The sequence below is a fragment of the Adelges cooleyi genome, unplaced genomic scaffold, assembly GCF_023614345.1.
Source record: "Adelges cooleyi isolate 19-005CV unplaced genomic scaffold, UGA_ACOO_1.1 ACOO_flye_CR_arks_rails_tigmint_CR_PRNA_247, whole genome shotgun sequence".
In the NCBI taxonomy this organism is placed as follows: domain Eukaryota; kingdom Metazoa; phylum Arthropoda; class Insecta; order Hemiptera; family Adelgidae; genus Adelges; species Adelges cooleyi.
The window spans coordinates 9,755,941-9,776,134 of NW_026095912.1; the positions used below are offsets into that span (position 1 = coordinate 9,755,941).

The window sequence follows — 20,194 nt, forward strand, 5'->3', positions numbered from 1 at the left end:
ATTATAAAAATACTTTTTTTGTCATATTCTTTGTACCCAATTGTGCAATTTTTCTATGGATTTATGGATTCTGTACCTCTATAGCATTTATTCATAAAAGTATTTTTGATCAAAATATCATTCCGCCTCAGAAAGTAATAAATTATATTTTTTCCTTCTAAAGTTATTACATTATTTGTGACCTAATTACAACTATACTATTCAAAATAATTAACAATAACGAACTTTAACTGTACAGTCATAATTTTTTACATCAAATTAAAATTTATAATTAATTATTCAGTTTAAATCAAAACTTTTCATTTTAACAAATTTGAATAAAATATACTTATTACTTTTGTACAAATCAATGTAGCTTATGGCAACCAAAAGTTGTTTTCTAAATATCTGAATGTTTAATCTGAATTCATTGTATAGCAAGTACAGGGCAAAACAAAAATGTCCATTATTGCTTTGTTTTATATTTTGTTTATTAATAAAAAAACACTAAAATGTAACAACAACAGAATTTGCGAATACTTTTAAATTTCTTGTCGAATTGTATGTGCTTTTTTAAAAATAATACTAACTGGCTGTTTTTGTTAGCTGATGTAGAATTTAAGAAGTCTCAAGTTATTTTATTGTTACATTTTTTAGATGTTTAACTCTTTGTACTTTTGAATTTTGCTGGAAATCTAATACCTTACAGTTGCCAGCTCGTTTAAACGGTCAACACGACATTTAAAACGACCAGACTTAAACTTTGTTGAATTCTGTCACCGTTTTACTGCTTTAGTAGTTGTTTTTGGAGGACCTAAACTTTGGTTCATCAATGAAAATAGATCATTTAATTTACCAAAGTGTTTCCGAGTCGTTGATTTTCATCCGAGTTGCCTAAAAGGTTTTGTGCTTATATATTACTCTTATTGGCGCATCTAATCCTGTACTATATATTATGGTATTAACAGCTTTTTTTTTGTTATTCGTGTCCTCCGTAGGGTGACAACATAATATTTTATGTTAATTGTTTAAAACGTTTTGAAATCTTCTTAGTTTTTCTTTTTGCACGCGCTCCGGTTAGACAACATCGGCCGTCAGGGTCATGTTGCCTTTAGGACAGAATTTCAATGAACTCGAAGATAAACCGCAAAAGGGTTTATTAGATCTATTCTAGGGTTACGGTCGTTTCAATTATAAAACCGCAAACTAAAAACATCTACGAGCGTTAGACTTTTGTTAGACAACAAATTAGATTATTTTGTGTTATTTTTTAAAAGTAATTAAAGAAATAGGGGTTTCATTAATATTGTACATTTTTATTAAACATAGAAATACAAATAGAGGTTAAACGAGGACAGAATCTGGTAAATCCGTGCGATAATAGAAATATTATCAACTGTATTTAGAATAATGTATAAAATTAATTTTATTTTAATTATTGTAACAAGTTTCCAACTGTGTAAAAATAGTTACAATCGAAAATATTTTACTCACCCTACTAGCTTGGTTTTTTTTGTTTTGTAATTGGTAAATTTTTATTATTTTTTCAACTTATAAATGTCTGTATTGGGTCCATGTCACCGGTTGAAAAATTTAAATATTGATTATAAATACTTAGTATTTATAATCAACGATTTAAGTATATAATTTGGAAATCGTTTGTTCGCATTTTTACGAATAATAATTTTGTTTATAATATAATCGTTTTTGAAAAGTCTACCCACTTAAAATTGTATGTAACCAATAAACCAAGCGGAGTCATCGACCTTCTTATGTTAGGTCAATTTTATAATTTCTAAATTTTGACAAACAAGTCTTGAAAGTACTTTTAGGTTTCTTTTTATCTTGCGTCATTTCCAAAAATTTATATATAACAGAAATGGATTTATTTTAATTACTTTTTTTAAATAAGGTTATGTTTGTTCAAGTGTGCGTGATTAATTATATTATGCCAAACATAAAATATGTTTTTTGTTGTTTGCGTCATGTTTGTATAATATATATTGATATTGATATTATTCTTAAGTGATTTAAATGCTGCAGCTGTTGTGCTATTATAAATTATGTTACTTGTTTCTATTAAAAATTTAATCATAGCAACATTCCTACCGCTGCATAGAGGCCATAATAATGACTTCGCATTTAACAACGTTACTGTGTGCTTGCATTATTGACCATGAAATCAAAACAAACTGCAGACTGCTATTTTTAATTTGCCACTTATTAAATCTAAAAATTAAATTAAAAATAATAATAAAAACAACGACACCAGCTATTAATATTATAAGTTATACAAGCTATTATAAATTAACGCATTGTCACCATTATTGTCCGAAAGGTCATTAAAATAGTATTATATGTATATCTAGAGATAGAGAAAGAGAAGAGTTTTAGTAAATAACTTTAAGTGCACCTAAGGTTGTTATTCTATTTCAAAACAACAATTAATTATTGATAAATCAAGGTCGCCGTGCCATAGAAAATTGCCATGTTTTGTATTGTGTATTTACTTTATTATTAGGTTGAAAAATAGCAACTCCCGTTCCGCTTATATATTTTATACATTATAGTAGTGGTTTTTTTTATACTTTCCGTAGTCGAGTAGAAATCATATTTAGTTGTTGTATGATGTACTTGTATAATTTTAAACGCTTGAAATCGTAGATAAATCAACATTATTTAATTTACTTCAAACCCGACCATTAAAAAGCGATACTGTAATTTTTACTTTTGTTCCATTTGTATTTTTGGTAATGGTTGCAATCGCACATTTTTAGGACAAAAAAACAAAATATAAATCTTAATATTTTATTTTTTTATTTCATTTGCACAAACTGACAGCACAAGAATACCATAAATTAGTTAGCGTAGTTTACTGAACGTGTAAAGCCGCCTTTAAACGAAATTTGCTCGAAAACAAACTAGATAATTTAAATATAAATATTATTATTTGTAAAGATTTGTTTGTGTCTAAAATTTACCACTAAATGTGCCACTAATGACTGCAAAAATCATACCGAGTTCCGGAGATAATTACATTTTTTTTTGTACAAACAGGATATAAAAACTTCTTGGTTGGTACATTTTATTATTAAATATGGTTGTTCAGTGTAACAAAATTTAATAGCTACTAAATCAAATCGAATAACGTACCTAATAATTGAAATGTAATAAAATAAATTACCTAACTTAAAAAAGGTGAAATTTTAAAACTACATATTACAGAATTCGAGAAAAAAATTATTCAAGTACAAATTTGATTCGCATAAATTACAAATAATATTATAAAAATATTTTTTTTTATTTAAATAAAAATCAATCGAATATTGCATAACTCTGATGAAAATGAAAATTAGTCGTTATTACTGTCAATATGTAAATAGACTCAAGTAGGATTAGGAGGATTAATTAATTAATTAACTAACTAATCGTATATTTTATTTGATTTAATAATACGTTTAATCTTGTCTATTAATCTCAGTACAATATTTTACATTATGAACATATTTTCTTCTTCGATTAGCTACTGGCTATTGCAGATGATTTAGTGTATGGCAATAATTTTTATTTAAAAAAAAATAATTTAATGAAACAGTTTTGTTATTTAAATTGTAATGTGTTTATATTATCCACTTAATCGACATTCCGCCATATGTCAAAGTAGAATAACGTTCATTTTTTTCAGTTTAACGCATGCTGTACTTTTTTTCCATATAATTATGAATAATTTATCGTGTTATTTTTTGTTTTGCTCGAATTTAGTTAGTTTAATAACCTTTATTAATGGGTTATTGATTCCATATAATTTATCATCTAAACCAGTTTTTCCTAAAAAATGTCGTGTAAATTTGTTCATAATAGAAAACCTTATTTCGTTACAAAAGTAGAATGTATTTATAATAAAACATTTCTGGTTGTTTCGTTAATTAATAGTTTAATTTTATCAAAGTTACCTTATCGTCTGGAAAAAAAAATAATCACAGCAAACCGATAAGCTCTCTATCTACTTTGTTTAACCTAATAAAAATTTAAAAAACAAGTTTTACTCAGATATTAATATATAGCGGGCCTTTATTGGAGTATTCTAAAAAAAATTATAATAATTTTGTATATCACTAACTAGATTATGTTTTATTTTGTTTAGTTAGGTTAGTTCGAAATAGTTCATATTATACAAAGATTTTAGAAATAAAAAATGTATTTTCAGTCATAATTAGTTAATAAACTTGTCAATTAGATATTGTTCAATTTTTTTTTTTAAATAAAATTCCTATTATGTGTAGTTTGATTGTTTAAACGTTTTATTTTTAGATAGGTATAAAGGTTTTTTTTATCAGAATTGCTTCATGTAACATAATATAATATATTGCTAAATAGCTTTTTATTTCCGCATCTAAGCTAAAAAAATACATAGTTTAATAATGTCCCTGTAAACAAATATTTGTATTACTTTACTGTAGACCTCGATAATAACTAATCAACTATTTACAATAGTAGATCTCACATTTATTTATATTTATATTGTTGTGCAGTTTTTATTATACTCAGTGGTGATACCAGTAATCCTTTGGGATTTGACCGGGTTCGTTATCGAATACATACATTACATTTACATAAATGCTGATAAGTGTATTCGCAATATTTAACGTTATAATATAGCAATTACATATTTGAACTATTATATAAATATATATTTTTAATACGCCACAGAAGTATTTTTGTTTGTCCCTTAATTATTTATATATCTAAATATGAGTGTCTACAAAAATGGTGTATGTTCTTTGCAGACATCAAACGGCTGCATTTGCTTTGATCAAATTGGGCACACACATTATTTAGATGCTGGAAAGTGTACGCCCAGGGCGAAAATCTCTCTTCGGTGCCTTGGGGTGCATCCTCTTACCAAAAATGTCTTAAAAGTTTCCAAATTAACAACAGCGCTATTTATGCGTTAGATATTTTATTACTAATACATCTTTTTATTTAAATTTGTTAAGTTTTATTTTTTGTATTAACTAAAAATAGTTATGATGTAAGTTGTGGTGGTGGTTAATTGAGTTTTTTTAAACTTATGGGGTATTTGGCGGTAGAGAGGGGTGAGTTTGGTTATGTTCAGTCGGGGAGTGAAGGAGAGGATACACATTGTAGTATTTTAATGTTTTTTTAGAATGTGAGGGGGTGAAGAAATAAGGGGATAGTTATAAGGGGAAATCCATAATTTCTGGATAACTAAAATTATATTTATTATTATTATTTAACACCGAGGTGGTGTTGCAATTGTATATTATGTAATCACGATATATTCTGATAACATATTTTCTTGTATTTAAATTATTATGTTTTTGCTATAGAAATAATTTTGTTTTATGTTGATCTATTTAACATAGATAAAATATATTAATTGTATAACTTCCCCTGCGTGAAGTGCTTTAACTGGAAACGGGTGTGACTAGTCCGCGAACTCCAATTATTGGCGATGGGTCGTGGCGTCCCCATCGCCAACTATACTGAAAAGTGTACTGCAATGTCCTCATACTGTCCTTGAGTGTATTGGATAATCGGCCTTTCAACTTAGGGGTTAGGTGCAGGGCTACACTGCTAGGACTCATATACGAAGCCTCGGAATAGATTATTTGGTAAAAAGACTGTAAATAGAAAATTGGATTTTGTTTTTGGTATGTACCTTTAATGTACGGACTCTGTACAGAGCCCGTTATCAGGCTTTATGAAATTCAATTACGATTTTTGAGGATTGAATTAATCTATATTTCGGAACACAATTAAATCAAATCCTTGGGCTCTCAATTTAATTGTTTCCAGAAACTTGAGAGTTATTAAATTGTTCACCTGTTGTAGTGGTTTCGGTGGTGTGTATTGAAAACTCCATCAGGGTAAAAAAAAAATGGCAGCTACAAAACTGGCACACTTTTATCCTGGAACAGATTATTTGTGAGAGAGTAAACTGGTAAAAAATAGTGTTTACAGTGTATTAAGATTGAAAATTCGTTACGATGATATACCCCAATCTAATCTATAGACGATAAAAAAAACCTTAACCAGTTAATCTCAAGCAGTATGTTAGAATTAAAATTATTTTTTATTGAAACTTGTTGGGAGTTTTAAGGGGTTCAAAGGGTCTGAGCTTCCTTAGCTAGCCTTCGTCCACGTACGCTACGCCTTTGGTCAGTGTATCGGTGGCTGTGTTTTACACAACTCTGAGTGTACTCAGCTAATTACGCATTTGTTTGTCTTTTTAAGGGCTGGGATTCGGCATGATCTACCTACCAGCAATCGTGAGCGTCACGTGCTACTTCGAGAAGTACCGGTCGCTGGCCACCGGCATCGCCGTTTGCGGTTCGGGTCTGGGCACGTTCATCTTCGCGCCGCTTGTCGACTATCTGGTGATCGGCTACGGCTGGAAAGTAACCGTAATGATCATCGCCTGCCTGGTGTCGCTGTGCGCCTTTTTCGGGATGTTGTTCCGACCACTGGCTGCCGAGGAGGTGCCCAGCGAGAACGCCACGGTGGTACTCAACATCATCGAACCCGAGTGTCATCCGCTGAACAGTAGTCTGCAGTCGTTTGACGAGGCGCCCCCCAGGTACGACGATCGCAAGATATCGCAGAACATCAAACTGTCAAACGAGGTGAACACCAACACGTTCGGCAACGACCTGGACAAGAGGTCGCCCATGTCCAGGTTCACCCTGAGCCAGCCGGAGTTGATAGTGTCCGGCGGATACGCTGGTTCCAACAACCATTTGAACTTGGCCCGCAACGATGTGTGTTATGCCAGTCAAACGTTGAAGCCCATGTCCAACGGCATCATGTACCAGAAGGACATATTCTACAGCGGAAGCATCAAGAACTTGTCGGAGAACCGCAGGAGGAGGTGCTTGTCGTTTGTACACAATTATCTTAGAGGTCGTTCGCGGGCACTACCAAAAACGTGAGTGACCGTTGCCGCTCTAACGAAAAAGGCTTCGCACACACACTAACCCTGTCCGTATGACCAATAACGGCCGTGGATCAACCCCAGCCCAGTAACCCAACCCCTAACCACCGTCCCTCACACCCTTGGTTAATGTTTTTGACGTGTGGAATATTGTGTGTGTGTGTGTTCGTTGGACTTTACAACCCCCGTGGTGGCTGACCTAGGCCGGTCACTCACATTTTTGGAAGTGCCCTTGTAAAAGGTAAACCCTTAAAACGGCACAAATTAGACTATTTATACGATATTAGATTTACTAGTTGGTTAAAACAGCTAAAACTTTAGCAGGGATTGCTAGATCGCAAGTTATTTCCTGATTGTGTCTATGAGTAAGTTGTCTAGGAACCACTAAACAAAGATGCCGCCATTCTGTCGTCTCCTACCTGACTACTATACTTGCACAATCTAATCCTCGATCTCTACTCGAAGCGGTCAACCACGACTTATGCAACCTAACCATCATTTTGAGGCCTTTCTCTACCTTTAATTTTAATCAAATAACTTTTATCAAAAGTCGGAGTTAAAAAATGTATTGAGAAGTGCTTTAAAAGTACACCCCGAAAATCAAACTGAAAATACTTCATAATAAATTAAAAAATCAGGAAAGTATTTTAATGTACTTATTTACGTAAAGGGTTTTAATTTTTTACAAAGTATATTGCTCATATAATATTAATTGTTTTTATCACCAATGCAATTTCAATGGATACAAATCGTAGTAAAATGTAAACCTTATGATTTTCTGATAAAAAAATTGTGTTTTGTTAATATCGAACGTACGTTTCATTGGAGGTGATTATAATTTTATAAGCTTTTCAAGATGATCATTTGAAATTGTTATACTTGAATACACGGAGAAATAATTTTAATTGTTATTATTATTTTTTAGTGAGAAGGCATTAAAAATTAATTATAACGTGTAAAAATAACTTTTAAATTAGTCTTACAATGTGGACAATTCCGTTTGAAGTGATAATCCTTAAAAATGTTACACTTTTAAGTATATTTCAATTGACGATAACGTGAAAAACTTTAGACGCAAATGGTTGAACATAAATACAATTATAGAAAAATCCGAAATTGTCGTGTTGATTCCACACATGCGTTATCAAATTTAAGCAAAAGTGTCAAGTCGAATGTCACAGCGATAGTTTGATGGAAATATTTTGAAACGTGAAACATATTATTTCACGACAGAAGTGTCTGTAATCAGAAAAACCGATAAAAATAATTATAGGCTTCCTTTATACGGTTTTCATAAAGTGACACCAGCAACACATGTTATATAATACAAGTATAATTTGTGTCGCATGTATAATATATTCGCTGATATCCAATATGTAAGTTCAAATGTGCGGATTGAACTAGTTTTTTTCCTGTTAATTTAATCAATTATTTATCGTTCAGTTCCCCTCGAAGAGCCGCTGTTCAACGTGTTACATCCGTTTATATTCCTTTAAAAAATCTGGACTCCGCCCTCAATTGTCTTTTGTAAATAATTCTTGAACCAAAAAAAAAAAAAAATGGGGAGGGTAGAGGGAAAGGTGTGTCTTTATAAAAAAAAAAAATAATAATAACCTGGTCTCGCATGTTCAGCATGACTGACTGTCGTGACACGTTATATTAAATCAACCTATCGCGATAATATCAAAAGTCAAAAATAAAGGTCGGGTTTACAGTTTTGCTAGGCCAACGCAGGCGAATAATAATAGTATTGTTATTGGACTGCGTCACGTTATTCGTGAGTCGTGGCAATATTTATATTGTTTAAACCCTAAGGGGGGGGGGGGTGTACATGCCCGAAGTTTTTTTGCCCCTTTCCTACCCTTTCGGTTCGTTTTCCCGACACGAAGGAGAGCGTTTAACGCGTTGAACACATTTAAAGTTGTACGTTTGCCCCTTCAGCCCATTGTTTTTAACTAGGACGACGGTAGTTTAACGGTCCGCCCGGATAGTATTGTTTGAATGAAATAATGATCTTTTTGCTTCAATGTGAATCTGAAAAAAGTATTAGTATGTACAACGATGTGTTTTTATTTTTCTAGTTTTGTGTCCAAAAACAAGGCTACAAAACGGAAGTTATACTTTATAAAACTTATACTTTTATATAAGGCATATAAAAAAAAAGTTTACCCAACTATTTAAAAAACAGTCTAATCATAGCCAACTTGTTCGATACAACTTTTATACATAGAACTACGAATTTAATTTAGCGAAACATTAAGAAAATGTCATTAATTCTTTCTGCTAGAAAGGATTTTTAGTCAGAAAGGTCTGAAAATTTGACTGTAGGTAGAGATTTAGCGCATAGTGTCCTTTACATATTAAGGTAAAACTTATTTTTTGTTAAAATAAAAATACTAATAATTATTGTAATTACTATAATTGTAAGTACTGTTATACAAATAATACGTATAATACTGAATATTGTCACCTATTAATATTAGCTTACATTAATATGTGATTTATCAATGTTGATATATTTCACGTAAGATACTTTATTTTTTGCAAATTATAGTAATTTTGCACATTTTTTCTATAATAATGTTTTTGATTTTCTACAATATCCCAATTGATCGGTTAAAATGTTTAATTTGAATAACTAAAAAAAAACACAACTCGAATTCAAAAATTCCTAAAAAATGTAATATTGCCACCGGTTGATATTTAAATATTGTGATTTTTGTTGTTATTTCAGTTTTCATTCATACAGAGTGATAAATAAAGAAATCCTGTAATTTTTTAAAAAATATTATATATTTTCCAAATAATTAGTAAAAACGTTTAATAAATTATTCTCATCTTTAAAACTTATCAATTACTCGCGTTGCCATAAAAAAAAATTTTAAAATCTGTATCGACACTTTTTTATTGAGATTGGGTCTTTGAAAATTTAAAAGAACACCATTTATTGTTTATAAAATTATTTATATTTATAATAAATAGCTTTTACCCTCCACATTTTCGCATCGAAACGTTTATTTTATGAAATACTTGAATAGTACACTAAAAATTGAAGGTTTTTTTTAACCCTCTTCAACATTTTTAGGGAAATCATACATAGATCAAAAGGCGCTAACATACAAACTTTTATATTTTTTCTAGCATTTGTTTTCATTTTAACCCGTAGACTTGAATGTATTAAGACTTGGTAAATAATAAAAAAAAAAAATACTTGGAAAAAGCGTTTTGAGTGTTTGAAATCGACTTTGAGTGTTAAAAACAAAAAACCGTTTAGTGTTAACGTTTGCCGGTGAGAATAACTGTAACACTTTCAAACGCCTAAATCACACGGATAAAGAAAAAAAAATCTTATAAGAAATTAAGATCGGAGATAATATCGTAGTTGACCTCTTCCCGTAACTGATTAATCGGTAGCGATAAGGCAAATAAAAAATAAAAATAATACATACCTAATATAAAACTGTAATAACAACATAATATAATAGTAAAAATAATTAAAAATACATTTCAAAAAATACAACAAATCCCAATTTTACACGTTTAACGTCTAACAATTTAATTAACATGAATTCTTAATTTCACAAAAAAAAAATTGGTTTTTTATTTCTTTTACAGGAAAAATGTGTTACATGTTTGCCATGACAAATATGTTACACATAGATTTTCGCAGCTCTTGTGGCCTTTGAACCGTTTGATAGGTTATCGCGGCAATATTCATAATCAAATAATTATATTATATTCAAGGTTAAAAATAATTAATTATGAATGAACGAGTGTTTTGGCAACACCGTTAAAAATATGTATCCAAAAACCTCTTTAATGTTCTCTTATGTAGGTACTTTTTTTTCAAAAATAAAAACGCAACGGTTTTCTGCTTTTCAGAACGGTATCACAGTCGACCACCATCGGCATGCACACGGATCACTGCACCCCTTTTGAAAATGAAAAATCATCGGCCATCATGTGTTGTTCCTCTGAAGCCAAAGACACAATCAAGCAACTGCTCGACTTTTCCTTATTGAAAGATCCCATTTTCATTATGTACACCGTCTCCAATTTCTTGACCAGCATCGGTTTCAATATACCGTACTTGTATCTTGTGGTGAGTAACAATAAGACGTGTAAAATAATAATAGTTTTTTTTTGTTTATATCTATTACACAACTGATTGTTTCAGCCTCAAGCAAAAGTTATGGGCATCGACAATACCCATTCCAGTTACCTTTTGTCGCTGTTGGGTGCGGCCAACACGTTGGGCAGGATCGTCCTGGGATTCATATCAGACAAACCGTCCATCAATAGGTTAATGGTGTACAATTTGTGCTTGACCATTTGCGGTATCGGTGAGTACATTACGTCTGTAATCGAATGCATCGATTGATAAATACCACATGTAATATTGTATCGATAATCGTACAACAACAATCATTGTTACGGTTGTGTGTTGCAGCGACCATGTTGGCCACCTACTGCACGGACCTGTTCACGTTTTCGTTGTATACTATCGTATTCGGTTCGACCATCGGAGCTTATGTGGGTCTCACCTCGGTCATTTTGGTCGACCTGCTGGGTCTCGACAAACTGACCAACGCTTTTGGAGTCTTGCTGCTGTTCCAAGGGCTCGCCTCCCTGGTCGGACCTCCTCTTGCGGGTATTTGTTTTGTTTGTCGACGAAAAATGAATGCACCGTATAATCGTTGTCGTTTTGTTCGGTCTAGGTTGGTTGTACGACTGGCTGCAATCGTACAATCCGGCGTTTTACTTGTCCGGCGCCAACATCGCCATAAGTGGTCTCATGCTGTTTGCGATACCTTATGTACAACGGAGATACAAACAAAAGGAAATTGAAAAAATGACTGCTGTGAATTAGAAGATTAGTCGATATTACTGGCATGTATTTTTGTTGCAAATAATGTAAAAAAAAAAAAATGGCTAACTGTGGTAACGTTAGCAAACCATTAAAAATATACCTTAATTAATTTAAAAAAAAAAAAACAACACCTATGTTACGCTACTACAAATGTTATATTTTTATCTTGATATTTTTTTATTAACTGTTTTAACCAGCAAATGTGACTCATTCCCTCCGTGTAAATCGTTGCTCAAGTTATGCCACGGTTTGGAAATAATTATAAATATTACCATTAATTTACAACTATTTTCTTGTATATAAAAATACATACACATTTATATATTTTTTTAAGAAACAATAGCTCTGGAATTTTTATAGAAGTTAAAATTTTATGTTATGTGTCGAGAACCTCGTTATAGTTTTATATATAAAAAAAATTAATTCTTATGAAAACTTTTATCTACTAATACAATTAGTAGATGGCTGTTAAGGTAATTAATTTAAGACTTGTATTCCTTTTTTTTAAGTATACATAATATATAAATTATTTATTTTTTATAATTAATAAAAAACGTGTTACATAATTTACAAGGGTCTATTATATGAGTGTATATATATTTCAGTTATTATTATTGTTATGTTATAATATATTTTTATACACGTAATAATGGTCAAGAGTATTAAAAAAAAAAAAAATTATTTATTGTTTGACAAACAATGCTAAAGTTTTTGCGGGTTGTTATCAAACGACGATTGTAAGACTTCTGTAGTATTATCTGATTTATTGAAAAATTATTTTTGATATTGATTGGTATCATATTGCTTTTAGAGTATTTAAAAAAAAATAATAAGAAATTAAATTGATACTTAAGTTACTTTTTATTATAATTATATTACTTTGTTACGAGATTAAAATATATTATTAATTTAAATACAACTATTATTTGTTTGCAAACTGTCACTATTTTTGATAAATAAAATATTTAGTTTTATGTTATTTTGAATAATTAAGCAGAAAATTTTGACACAGAATATTCTAAAATAGTTTCAAACTTTAGATGATATAACTACTTATTTGTACACTTTTTTTTGAAACGACTATTGTGAAGTAAATTATATTGTGATTGATGTGATTTTGAACGATGCTATCTGTAATTATTTTAAAGGAAAAAAAACTATTTTATTATGAATTGTACGCAACAAACTATCGGTTGAACGCGTTGCTTAGTTTTTTATGTGTACATTTTTTATAACACACTATGTTAAATCAAAAAAAAAAAAAAAAATACTGTGGCCAATTAATTAATTTTAAGTATTACCTATGTATCTAAGGAATTTATTGTTACCTTTTAGACACTATAATGCAGGAATATTTTTAATAAATATGCTATTGATGCACAGGGGTTTTATTCATTTATAACCCAGTACTCTAAAAAAAAAAAAAAAAAAGCCAATAAAGTTATGATCTCAGTTTTAGTTCTAACCAGAAAATTACTTGGATTCTCTATTTAAATTTGTTGAAAATAATTATTAGCTACTAATTTGTGTAATCATTTCTCTCCAGAGTAAAAATTAATAGCTAAAATATTAATACTTACAATAAGTAATTTTTTGTTGTACACAAGCAGTGCGAGACTGTTGTTAGTGACGCGATCAGTTAAGTGAAGAGGAAAGACGACAAGACAATGTCATACAAACAAAACTAGTTTATTTTCAAATAAATATGATAAAATATTATTTGGAAAAAATAAAACGTGTTTGACTTATAAAATTTGAATGGGGGGAAAAAAAATTAAAATATGAAATTGTGTTGCACATGGAATCGCTCGAGGTTACAAATTTAATTCTTTGTACAACTTAGAAAAAATAAATTTAACAAAAAGTGACTAACAAAAATTAGTTTTTACCAATTAGCCAATAAAAAAAAAATGTATATGGTAAAAAATAAACACATGGTGTTATGCTGTAAAATTAAACGGTTTTCTTTACTGCCGCCACAATATTTTTGGCGCTGATTCCAAAAAGATCCAGTAGGACAGCCGAAGGTCCAGAACGCGGAATGTCTGTCACTGCGAGTTTCTTCACAGAAATGTTCTTTTCTTCAGCTACGGCCGACATCACCGCTTCGCCTAGACCACCTGGTACGGAAAAAAAATTAATATTAATATTGTAATTAATATTTAATGTTTAAGACACAAGCAACGACATACCTTCAGGGTAATGATCTTCGACTGTAATTATATTACCACCACATTCTTTTGCGTTACTTATGATGGTTTGGGCATCTAGTGGTTTGATGGTGAACGGATCAATGATACGAACACTAATGCCAGACTTGCTCAACTCCTCGGCAGCGTTTAACGCTTCATAGAGTGTGACACCAGCACCGATCACCAACACTTTATCTGATGGAGAGCTCTTTACAACCTTAGCCTTTCCGATCTAAAAAAAAAACAGATGATTTCAACATTACACACCGAACAGAACAAATTATAGCCCCATTCTAGATCTACCTTAAACTCTGAAACTACACTTAAAAAAAGTGGAATAAAGAAATTATGTTGGAGGAAAGGGTATTTAATAATAATTTGGCTTGTCAATTAACGTATATTGATAATATTATGACTAAATAACATTCCATAGAATTTTATAACTTATTCGACTATTTTTAAAAAAGTTATAGCGTGCTTTAATTTTTCGTTGAAAAATAAGTACATTTTTGTCGATTTTGAAGGAAGGTATAAACTTTTTTAATTTTTCGCCCAATAAAAAGTACTGTCCATGTGGCATGTATGTTTTATGATTTGCTACATGAAGAAAAGGGTTCAGCGGTGTGATAACGTGTGTTCAAAGAGAAAAACTAAATACACATAATGAGATTATACATACTTGGAATACTTCGTCATTTTTGTAAATAACGGCTGTTGGAGGCCTAGATGTACGTATGAAACAAATTCCTTTGGTGTTGGCAGCTATTTCTACCGATCTTTCAGTGCTGACAGCGTCAGCCGGGTAGAAAACAGTCGATCCTGATAAATGTTTAAAATTAATTATTTTCAAGCTCTTAAAAAAGTTGACTAAGTGACAAATTTGATCACTAAAAGTGACCTTAACAATTTTTTACTAACATATAAAAAGGTTTATGTCTATAACTGATATGAATTACAAACTTTTATATTTATTAAATATGTAATATCAATAAAAATTAAAAACCACATTGGTAAAATATATAACGGCCAAAATATTATATTAAAAAAAACTGTTTTACAGCAGTTCTGATTTTTTTATCTTTGCTGCGGAACTGACAAGGTATTGTTTATATAATGATAAGCTTTGTTTTTACATTTTCTAACCCCTCTCTCCCCTTTTGGGGAAAGGATAAATCTTATGTGGAATGGTTTAGCACTGTACATTGAATATTACTGTTCTTATTAATTTCCCCTTACAAGTTTGGAAGTAATTTGACCATTTGTCAAGTTGAAAAATGTTTATGAATAATTTTAGGGTGTTTTTCTCGATCTTAAATGAAAAGGGATAAACTTTTTCATTTTTGGTCCCATGAAAAATTACTTTTCACATTTAAATCCTAATCTATATACTCGCATCATGAAGAAATTAGTTTAGCAGTGGATATTGTGAATTAATAAAAACAAAACAATACTTTCTCAGCTCTGCATTGAAGCTAAAAAATACAACTTTTGATTTATTCTAGTTTTATTTATTTGTTTGTACATACCTGGTACACTTCGGAACAAGGCTATATCTTCCAAACCCATCTGGCTGGGTCCGTCCTCACCGATACTGATTCCACAATGGGATCCGACAAAGTTTACGTTAGTTTGTGAAATGGCACCCATACGAATCTAAAAATGTATTTATTCAATAATTGTGGGGCTGGTTAAATTATCTGCCAAGTAAATACACACTTGATCGAATGCCCTGGTGAAGAATGTGGCGAAGGTAGACACAAACGCAATCGTTCGGTCTCGACATGCTGTTCCTACTGCTACGCTTACCATGTTTTGTTCAGCGATGAAACATTCGATATGTCTCTCGGGGAATTGCTAAACAAAATGTATTACAACATAATTACATGAAACATAATGTATTAAGAAAATTGTCTACATCTAAAAGGTTACAATAAAAACCTTACGACTTTTATTTTGTCGGAGTATGTAGAATTTTTGGTGTCGGCATCTAAGGCGATTACTCTACTGTTGTTTGCTGCGATTTTGGCTAAACCAGTACCGTACGCTACACGTGTAGCTACTTTCTCGCCGAGTTTATAAGCTGGAGGAGTGTTCAACTTGACGTTAGTGATATTGATATTGGGAGCATCTTGGATGGGTTTTGGAATGTTAACAGACAATTTCTTGTTTCTTATTTGACCGTTCACCTCCTGAAAAATGAATGCTGGTAATTCATATTCACTTGACTCTTAAAACACTTAGCAAACTTTATTAGTACACACCTCTAAGACTTTTACTGCCTTGTCGTTTAAAGGTGTACCGTGCCATTTTTCCAAATCTTCAATGTTGGTAAATCCTTTACCTTTGAATGTTTTTGCTAAGATGGCTGTTGGTTTGCCCTTTGTGATCGCGGCTTCATGGAATGCCTAGAGTTAGATGGAATAAAATAAACTATACCAACACCTATTCTGCCACACAAAACCAACAAATTTGTTTAATATTACTTTAGCTAATTCTTCGATGTCATGTCCATCGACAACAATGGCGTTCAGACCAAATGACGTCAATCTCTGTCGGTAAACTTCCATGTCATGTTGCAATGGCGTAGGTCCCGATTGACCCAATCGGTTGATGTCGAAAATTACAACTAAATTGTCTAAGTTGTAGAACGATGCAAAGTTCAAAGCTTCCCAGACAGAACCTTCGGCGCTCTCACCATCACCCAACAAACAGAATGTTCTGGTGAAAAAATATTTATATTTATTTACTCGTTTGGGTATTCCAAAGTTATGATTTTATAAGTACGGCATTTTTTAGTGAGTTACCTGTAAGACGCTTTGTCAAAGTATTTTCCAACATACGCCATTCCACATGCAACTGAAAGACCTTGGCCTAAAGAGCCGGTACCAACATCAATGAAGTTTAAACGTGGAGTGGGATGACCCTCCAGGTCGCTGTCAATCTTTCTCAAATTGGTCAAATCTGAGACCGGGAATAATCCAGCTTCAGCCCATGCTGTAAAATATAAGTAAAGTTATGTTAAATGTATAAGATATTTTTATTTAATAAACCAAAATAATAGTAATTTCAAACATTTTTATTAGTGTATAAAATAATATTTAAAAACAATATCAATTTTAATGGACTTTTCAAGTATTAAATTATTATTTAAAGTTTCAAATAATTATTTAATTTAATACATTTGAGAAGTTGACTGTTCCTGTTAGCGATTTAAAATAAATATTTATTAGATTTAATTATTTAAACTTTTATTTGAGAAAGACGAGCAGTTGAGTGGGTAAATCGGCAGTGCGCTCACTGTCATTGATTCAATATTCGGTCAGGCGGCTCTATCTGCTGGCTAGAAATCATGTAGTTAAAAACAGCCCTATATCAGGCAACAGACTAATTAATGACCCATAATTAACTGAAAATTTGTCAAGAAACCTCCTATCTAGGAAGGGAAGCAATGGCCTTATATGGGTTCCTTAATTTTTCCAATAACGAAACTTTTACTTAAAAAAAAAAACAATTATTTAGTTAAAATTAAAAATTGAATTTGTTATTCAACCCCTAATTGGTACAGTGGAAAAAATTCACACTTTTAAACTGCTTTAAAACATTTACCTAAAATCCCGTTGTCATTTTAATGCTACCTCCAAAGAAAATCATTTTTATTAACAACATCTAACAGAAAACAAAAACTGTGGGACGCAGTGTATCAGTTAAGGGTTTAATTTTCTAAAATACAATTTTTATGGAAACTAGTTTAAAATTATATTTATTATTTGAGTTTTTAATTAATTAAATTTTTTTTTTCAATTATTACATTACTTATAATTTATAAAACCATAATAATATGAACTACATTTATTAAGCTATTTTTAAATTACCTGCATATAAAATTGGAGCTGCATGACCCTTAGACAAAATGAATCTGTCATTTGATGCATCTTTTGGGCTCGAAACTTTGTAGCGCATTGTATGGAAAAAGAGTACGGACATAATTTCTGCCATTGAAGCACATGATGTAGGATGGCTGCAAGTAAAAACCACATTTTACTAAAATATTTATTTTAAGCAAGTTTTTTTTTTTTGTAAACAAGCCTAAATAATTTAATATAACACTGAACCAAAATGTAAAATTGTCTTATCAATAGTTATCATGTCAAGCAAGGTGATATAAAAAGCTTATTATAAAATAAACCTTTATAAAAATCTTTATAATTCTAACATTTTATACTGATTAATTTATCATTAACAAAAATATAAAATAATTAATTAAAAAACACGTCTGTTGATATACAAATCATTTATATTTAAATTATCAATTTATACAATTTAATTGAATTCGATATCTTTTCTTATCATCTGCTAATCGTTTTTTATACCTTTTTAGTTTAAATGGAAACTGTAGGTAATTAACACATTTTATACTAGGTACTTATGTTAACAAAAAAAAACATTTTATTTTTAATATATTGTTTTATATTCTATACAAAATCTTTTTTATAATGGGATAGGTGGTTAGGTACTTGATTTTAAGTTATATTTTAATGAATACAATGCATTCTTAACAAAATATTAATTTGATTATGTTAATGTAACCTTCTAGGGCTTGGGTATGTGACCGGTTTGATTATGATTATGCGAATAATTTAACAGTTTTTATTTTAATTTTTAAATTGGTTCATTGTTATTGAAACCGCAACCTTATGACACAAGACAATGTATTTAAGAATAATCAGCCGATGTCTTTTTCCCACAAATCTTCAAGTATTATTATGCATGCATATTAACAGTTGGCAAAAATTTAAAAAAAAACCCAAATCCATTAGTATGAAGCACAGCAAATTAATGGTATTTAACCAGAAAATATAGATTTCATTGGATCTACACCGAATTAAAACTTAAATTGGTCTGTTTTTTTTTTTAATGTTAACTGGGTTATTTTCAAACCTGATATATACATATACATACACAATTTACTGATTATTACATTATAATAATTGATGTAGGTCACGTTTTAATATTTTTTCTCAATGGGAAGTTTATCAAAACATAGCATTAAAAATTGGAGGTATTTTTCCTTGCGTTTTGACAAATCCTTTAAAATTAACCAACTTACATAATATGATTATTTAGGTTTGGCTCATTAAATAAATAAGTTGTGAGCGAGACAACGTTTGCAGTAGCCAATAGTAATGTATCGCATTGTCAGCGGAAAAATCACTTTGATTTATCGTAAAGCTGTATCTTACCCGGATTTCGAAGCGTTAGTGGCCACGATAGAGTTGATTCTGAGTTTGTTGGCCAAGTCCCGTAGGGTCTGTGTGGCTGACGATTCCATTTTGTGGTAGTTTTCCATTTCGAAGGATTATTTTACTATTATAAATAGGTACGGCGTTTGATTTACTACCTGCGCACAAACGATGGGTTAATAATAATAATAATAATAATTTTTCCTTTCAAAGCTCGACACAAGAGCCAAAATGAAAGGTCGAAACGATTATTAATGACGGTAGGACGTACCTTGCGCGCACGAGGTCGGCGATGGAAAGAGAGAGGACCTAACAGGTCGTCGGCGGCAAAAGTGGCAGTCAGGCCGAATGAGAAATGAGCGTTACAAAATATATAATTTGATTCGAACGCCAAGTATAATAATAGTAAATAGTATTATTCTACAGACCTACAGGCTACATGTAATAGTAGTAGAGAGAGGTTGTAAATTGAACAGTACATCATGCACGGGCAAAGTGCAAGCCACGTGGGTGGGGACGACCAAGGTGAGTGGTTTAGGAGTGACGGGTGGATAAAGGAGAAGGGTGAACGTTAACAGCGTCGTGAAGGACACCGGCCGGCCCGCTTTGCCGGAGATAAGACAGCACAGTTTAACGAACCGGTTCCCCGGTTACCGGTTACCGTTGGTATCGCACAATCGCCGGTCGCGTACTACTGCGATTGGTCACTGCCGGGAGCGCGACTACGCTGACTTCAAACTGTACAAAAATGTGTACAAAAGTTTTTTCCTTTCCAAATTAAAAATACATAAACTTTATTTCAACTTCTAGAAAGCGTAAAAAAGTATTCAGTTAGTTGTGTAAGCAAATGTAAAGATTAAAACTTAAAATGTTTTCTTGTGAAATCGTACGTTCTACGTAGTCTGGTAGTCACCTACATTTAGTAAGCTATCAATTTTTGTTTTTTTCAGTTTATGTT

At 31.2% G+C, this 20,194-nt stretch overlaps 2 protein-coding genes across 3 annotated transcripts in view; one reads left to right on the forward strand and one right to left on the reverse strand.

The window, feature by feature from the left end:
- The window catches only part of LOC126836747 (uncharacterized), a 43,827-nt gene extending 30,643 nt beyond the window's left edge, over positions 1–13,184 (forward strand). The window contains exons 4-8 of one of the 2 annotated variants that reach the window (XM_050570370.1): positions 6,238–6,928; positions 10,817–11,036; positions 11,112–11,277; positions 11,385–11,585; positions 11,653–13,184. In XM_050570370.1, coding sequence (XP_050426327.1) covers positions 6,238–6,928; positions 10,817–11,036; positions 11,112–11,277; positions 11,385–11,585; positions 11,653–11,804 — 1,430 coding nt within the window. In that variant the 3' untranslated portion in view covers positions 11,805–13,184. The remainder of the gene's footprint in view (positions 1–6,237; positions 6,929–10,816; positions 11,037–11,111; positions 11,278–11,384; positions 11,586–11,652) is intronic. The other variant, XM_050570371.1, reaches the window with a different exon arrangement.
- Positions 13,185–13,474: 290 nt separating this feature from the next.
- On the reverse strand, positions 13,475–19,713 carry LOC126836468 (transketolase-like protein 2). The gene is made up of 12 exons (XM_050569921.1): positions 19,508–19,713; positions 19,237–19,394; positions 17,869–18,014; positions 16,801–16,990; positions 16,480–16,714; positions 16,258–16,401; positions 15,940–16,185; positions 15,713–15,850; positions 15,523–15,649; positions 14,676–14,815; positions 13,997–14,228; positions 13,475–13,924 (listed from the first exon to the last, which is right to left on the reverse strand). The coding sequence occupies exons 2-12, from the start codon at positions 19,341–19,343 to the stop codon at positions 13,758–13,760; spliced, it is 1,872 nt and encodes a 623-aa protein (XP_050425878.1). The 5' UTR covers positions 19,344–19,394; positions 19,508–19,713; the 3' UTR covers positions 13,475–13,757.
- Positions 19,714–20,194: the final 481 nt, after the last annotated feature.